At 39.6% G+C, this 6,236-nt stretch overlaps 1 protein-coding gene across 2 annotated transcripts in view; it reads left to right on the top strand.

Moving 5' to 3' along the window:
• Positions 1-16: 16 nt before the first annotated feature.
• ANKRD50 (ankyrin repeat domain 50) overlaps positions 17-6,236 on the top strand; it is a 46,043-nt gene continuing 39,823 nt past the window's right edge. Inside the window, exons 1-2 of one of the 2 annotated variants that reach the window (XM_011948632.1) lie at positions 17-286; positions 1,492-2,765. In XM_011948632.1, coding sequence (XP_011804022.1) covers positions 2,254-2,765 — 512 coding nt within the window. In that variant the 5' untranslated portion in view covers positions 17-286; positions 1,492-2,253. The remainder of the gene's footprint in view (positions 287-1,491; positions 2,766-6,236) is intronic. The other variant, XM_011948633.1, reaches the window with a different exon arrangement.

The raw sequence follows: 6,236 nt of genomic DNA, 5'->3' as shown, positions 1-6,236 counted from the left end.
GGGGGCTGCCTGAGACAGTCACTGCCCTGACGGCGGCGGCGGCGGCGGTTGGCCCGTGGGGGCTGGGGCGAGCACGACCGATTCTGCTGGGAAAGCTGGAACTGGCAGCCGCTTGGGGCCAAGAGGAGGATCCGGAGCTGGGAGCGTGCCCCGGGCCCGACGGAGGAGGCGGCTGCAGTTGGAGTCCCGGGAGCGCTGCTGGCGGCGACTTCTCAGCGAAGCGAGTGTCTGAGACTGAGAGTCCGCAGCGGCGGCGGCGGCGGCCACGGCGGCGGCTGGGGCCGAGGTAACCGGGGGGCGGCGGCGGCGGCGGCGGCAGTGGAAGCGAGGCCCCTCCCTCGGGTTGGAAGCTGGGAGGCTGAGGCCAGGGCTTGAACCTGACCCAACCACCCACCCTCTCCAGCCTCGAGACCCACATTTGCCCCCTTCCCTCGCTCCGCCGTCGGCCGGGTGGGAGCGGGAGAGGGAGCGGGGCATGGGGCGGGAGTGCAGAGGCGGAAGCCGACCGGGAGGCGACCCCTCGTCTGGGATTGGCAAGGACCTTGGTCACCCCCTCCCCCTTCAAAAGACACACCCCAGTCTCGGTGCGGGGCTGGGTGCAGAGGCGCTCCCAGCCTCTGGAAGGGCCAGACCTCAGTGTGGAGGCTGCACCTTCGCTCGTGGCCTCTCCGAGGTGGCCCCCCTGTGGCTCGTCTCGGCGGTTCAAACCCAAGGTAGTGCCCGGCGCTGGGAATCCCGGAGTTCCTTTTGTCTGTCAGATGAAACTGGAGGCCGGACCTGTGGGCAGACACCCACTAGCACCGAAGCACTCTACTCTTTATCCTTTTTCTGTCTTGGAAGGAATTCCTCCTTAGCAGCGTTTTATCCGGCCAGAGTGGTAGATTTTTATCTCTGACCTCCATCCTTGGCCTAGAGGAAGGAAGGATTCACATTTTACTTGTGTTTGATTTATCATTCTGTATAGGAACAATCATCTTCCATCTTTTTTTTTTTTTTTTTTTTTTTAAAGCCGTTTCCCATCCAGCTGCAACCCTGGTAATCCTCCCCTAGATTTTTGCAAACTATCAACAAAGAAGTGTGGCTGGAGGAGTAGACAGTCCTTGACTGACTGGACTGTGTAAGTTAATAGAGCTTCTTTAGCTGGCGCTGTTCTACTAGTCTACTGTGAATGAGCCTTTTGGCTGGAGTTAAGGGTGTTATTGTATGTGCATCAAGTATCTCCCCCCCTCCCTTGCTATAGTGAAGTTGCAAAAATCTTGGGTAACTTGATTAAAATGTGGCTGTTTGGGAAGCATAACAACAAGGAAGAAAAATGCAGAAAGGAGAATGTGATTATTTCAGGGGTTTTTGTCCAACTTTTTGAAAGTGCCAAAGGTGAAGCAGTGGATTTTTCAGATTACGTTAACTGGTACACTGCAACATTTATTGACCTTAATACGTTTTTAACATATGATATTTTGCACTGAGGTATTTTTGTTTGTTTTATTTTAGTTACTTGTGGAAATTGTTGATTACCCGGACATCTTAAAACCAAGAAACCTGTGAACAGGTTCATTAAGAATCTGCTGTCTTGAAAAATGCATTTTATGAATGCTTTGAATTAAGAAAGTGTTAACAGTGGTCTGTCATTTCTGCCACATAAGAAACTATAATCTGAAACAGTTCCCTGGCAGTTGCCCAGATGCCTGAAACTGGCAAGATCTAGTACTCTGAGTGATCATCCTTCAACGAGAAATACAGAGCTACTTACATACTGTACCTCATACCATGTAAATGTAATGTCTCTGATGCCATTTAATGCAATGGACCTCTTTTCTGAATCTAATTGTCAGATGCAGAATTGACACTTGGAATCTGGAGAAGTATTTTGTACAAATTGAAAGATTGGGTTTTTTCTTTAGTTTTCCAGATGTATTGTCTCATCTCTGTTCTTGAAACATCCACAATCACATAAACTCCAGTTATAACCATGGAGTTATGTGATTCATTAAGATATAGGAAAAGTGATGCTGAGCTGTGGAATCAGGCGTTTCTCCCTCAGTTCAACTAATACATAGACTGCTGATCAAGAATAAGGAACCAAATAAAGTCATGCACGTTCTGTTGACAGATGAACTCTGTGGCTGTTGAATTTTACTGTAACTAGTTACTCTGTCATTCCGAGTCAACTTAGTATGCAAGTTATGTCATAATGGATGGAAAGACCTGTGTTGATGTATCCAGACTCTAGCAAATGAAGATAAAAAACCTATTATGACTAATCCTTGGGAAGAGAAAGTCTGCAAAATGGCTCAAACCAGTTTACTGCAAGGGAAGCAGTTTTACTGTAGGGAGTGGGTTTTCCACAAGCTTCAGCATTGCCTCCAGGAGAAAAGTAACTGCTGCAATAGTACTGTCAATGCACCATCACTTGTAATGAATTCTGGGAATAATGCTAGTGGTGTCTCTGGAAAGGGAGCTGCCTGGGGTGTGTTGTTGGTAGGAGGGCCTGGCAGTGGCAAGACGGCCCTATGTACTGAACTCTTATGGCCAAGTTCACCTACAAGTTTGCAGAGAGGTTTACATCGCCAAGCTTTGGCCTTTCATTTCTGCAAAGCCCAGGACTCTGACACTTTGTGTGTTGGAGGGTTTATTAGAGGTCTAGTAGCCCAGATCTGCCGCAGTGGACTACTCCAAGGATATGAGGACAAGCTAAGGGATCCAGCAGTCCAAAGCCTTTTACAACCTGGGGAGTGCGAGAGAAACCCAGCCGAAGCATTTAAAAGGTAACAATAAAAATGTCATGGTGTTCAGATTTCTATGCTGAAATTAAATTAATTTTTAGTTGTAGTTTTTTGTTTTTTTTTTTAACTTTGTGGGTTACTTTTACTAGTGCTGTACATTTGGCCTTAATCTGAAGTTACGAATATACCTGTTCACTTTGAATATCAAAGAAAGTAAAATCTAGGTTTTGGTATTGCACAGCATATGGATTAAAAGTGTATCTGAATTTTACTTAATAACAATGTTGTTTATATTGCCTATAAATGATAAGGGAAATTTGTTCTTGTGGTAGAGAAGCACATTTAGCTGTCTGAAAATAGGTTACCTTTTCAGAGGGTGAACTGAACTTAGAGTAATCGTCAGTATAGCATCTAGTATCTTTTTTTTTTTTTTCCTTATAGTAGTAGTATTTCTTTAAATAAGAAAGGGTTTCCTTAAAGGAGATTATTGGCCACTGAGAATCTGAAGAAAATCTGCTGATGAGTTTTGGGATTTATTCTCCTATTAAATAATTGAAAAGCTGAGTGATATTTTGAAATATGTGAATTTATAAAATAGGGAAAATTTGGGATCATCTTACTATTTTTACTTTTAGTGAGTGGTACAAAGAAAGTGTTTTTTTGCTAACTTCAGCTAAGCTTTTTTTCCATGGTAAATGGATTGGTCCAGGAAGTGAGCAAGTTGCTTTCCGTAGTGGTTTCAGATTCAAATCTGTTCAAGAAAACATAATTCCTTGAAAACATGTTTTTTTGTTTGTTTGTTTGTTTTTTGCTTATCATGGCTCTGCTCATTGTAAAAGTAGCAGGCAAATTGTTAGTTTGTGCCTCACTTCTGCTTGAATTACCCATTTTGCCATAAGCTTTTTCTCTACAATAACATTCTTAATGGGCAAAAGTTTGTTCTCCGGATTCTGGTATACTGTGCACTGGAAGTTTGTGTGTGTGTGTGTGTGTGGCTCACTTCTGCGTGAGTGTGTTTCTAGGAGAGATTTGAATCACTCTAAAAAGAGTGATGTTTGTTTTTATGATATCCTCAAATCTAATGGGGTGAAATCTATAAATTTTGGAAGTAATATTGAAAATATTTAATAGTAATTATAGCAAACAGTATGTGTCGGTCATTATTCCAAGTGCTTTACAAATATTAGATCATTTAATCCTCATAATAATCCTGTGAGGTAGTTACTATTCCCATTTTATAGATGAGGAAACTGAGGTACAGAGAGGCTAAGTAAATTGTTCAAGGTTACAGACTAGTAAATGTTAGGGCTGAGATTTTAAATATGTGTGTGTGTGAGTGTGTGTATATGTGTTAGTAATCTTAGAAATTCTTTGGAGGACTTGATGGGAAGAGGAGGGGTTTAGAAGGTTATGTGTGGCAAAGCTGGAGAACAGGAGTTGTGTCACAGTGTGGTTTGAGTGTGGGTTTTCAGATTACCCGTATAGTGATAGAGGGAGTGGTATTCTAGAATGAGAGTTAGGGATGGTACAGAATTCAAATATGGGAGGGATTTATTAAAGTCAGCCAAAGGGATGTGTCTTTGAGAGGTGTGATATTCTTGTAGACTCTATAATGTGTAAATTTAGTCCAATAAAACTCAAGGCAAATCTATTATCTTTTGTTGTTAGCCATCAAAGTCAGCGTTAAAACTGATAAATGTAAGCAAATAACAGGAAAATATTTATTTTTCGCTTTTGACAAAAACTAAATCCAAAACCAGTTTTTGTATTATTACTTTTAACCTTTAAATTTCTGTTAATATTGATGATTTCATATACAGACTTTTCTCAATTTATGATAGTTCAACTTAAGATTCTTTGACTTTAGGATGGTGAGAAAGCAATATGTATTTAGTAGGAACCTTACTTTGAGTACCCATACAACTGTTCTGTTTTTTACTTTCAATATAGTATTCAATAAATTACATGATATATTCAGCGCTTCATTATAAAATAAACTGTGTTAGATGATTTTGCTCAAGTATAGACTAATGTAAGTATTCTGAGCATGCTTAAGGTAGGGTTGGCTAAGCTATGATGTTTGGTAGGTTGAGAGTTATTACATGCATTTTTGACTCAAGATATTTTCAACATACAATGGGTTTATCAGGGTGTAATCCCATCATAGGTTAAGGAGCATCTGTATTCATGTGTGGAACAATTTAATAGTTACAGAAAGTTGATAATGAAAAATCTGTTATTCACAGATTCACAAAGCTGGGGAAATTGCAGAGAAGTTATTTACTTGATGCTTTTTAAATCCACTTTTCTTCAGTTTATTTCCTAGCTTTCTTTAATTTTTTTTATGCCTAATGATAGCAGATAGAATACATAATACATGAAATTGTGTGGCTAAATGGTGATTTGTTAATCACTAGTTGATGATAATTAAGGAAGAGTGAAAGGAACTTCATCTTAGTGAAACATTGCCACTTTCTTCCCTTCTGACATGGTATAGTATATTCTATAGTTTCTTAGATTTAGTTGTCACAAAATTTCTTCTGGCATTCATTAATTTGTACGACAAATAATGAGAGTGTTATGTGTTTTAAGCATAGTTCATCTGCGTTATTTATTAAGAACCTTCTGTGTGTTAGGTAGAATTCAGCTGGAGATAAATCAGGCAATAGAACAAACAGAATTCTGCCTTCATGGAACTAAAATTCTAACATTAATATTTATCTTATTCATATAAAGAGAAATAACCATCAGAGTAAATACTTGTTATAGTGTTCATGAAACACATGAACATTTAAACATTAATAGAATTTTGTGATCTCCTAAAGGGAATGATGTGAAGACATTGATATCTTTTTTTCATTTTTTTTTTTTCGTATCTGGTTAAAGTACAATACTATTGTTAATTTGTTTACAATATTTTATTTCCTCATTGCTGAAACTAAGTTGATGTTTATATTTTTTCTTATTTTGAGAGCCAAAGGCTGATTTCTTTAATTCTGCCTCCCCCTTTAGGCCTTCAGTGCAAAACTTTGTATGTTTTGCATTGACTGTGTCTTTTCTAGAGGTGGACTCCTAGTAGCCCTATAATTGTAAAACATTCCAATTATTTTTGACAAAAAGCTGAAGCATCTAAGTTAGTGAGGGGTGGAGGGTAGTAGCATTAGGATTTGTGACTGGTTTAGAAGATAGCTATTTTGTTCAACCAGGAACACCTTTCTGGACTTTGAACAGAAAGGTCATTTTGGAGATTTGAAAAGATGTGGTGCAGGGAAATACAAATTTTTGTTCTTAGTGTATGTCATTACCTCACTTTTATTTCTTGTTAACAGTCTGCAGGACCAGATACGTGATGCCAGTTTTCCTGTGTTGGGTAAAAATATTTTGTTCTGTGTAATGTTAACAGGAAGATTTAAACATCTTCAGGGATAGCATGGGTTAAGTGTAAATGGAGTAAAATTTCTATAAAGAATTAAAGATGAGTAACTCTAAGTTTTGAGAGTTTAATAGAAAATT

This window comes from Colobus angolensis, unplaced genomic scaffold (genome assembly GCF_000951035.1).
Source record: "Colobus angolensis palliatus isolate OR3802 unplaced genomic scaffold, Cang.pa_1.0 Scaffold280, whole genome shotgun sequence".
Taxonomy (NCBI): Eukaryota; Metazoa; Chordata; class Mammalia; order Primates; family Cercopithecidae; genus Colobus; species Colobus angolensis.
This window is presented reverse-complemented; position numbering and strand designations above follow the sequence as displayed.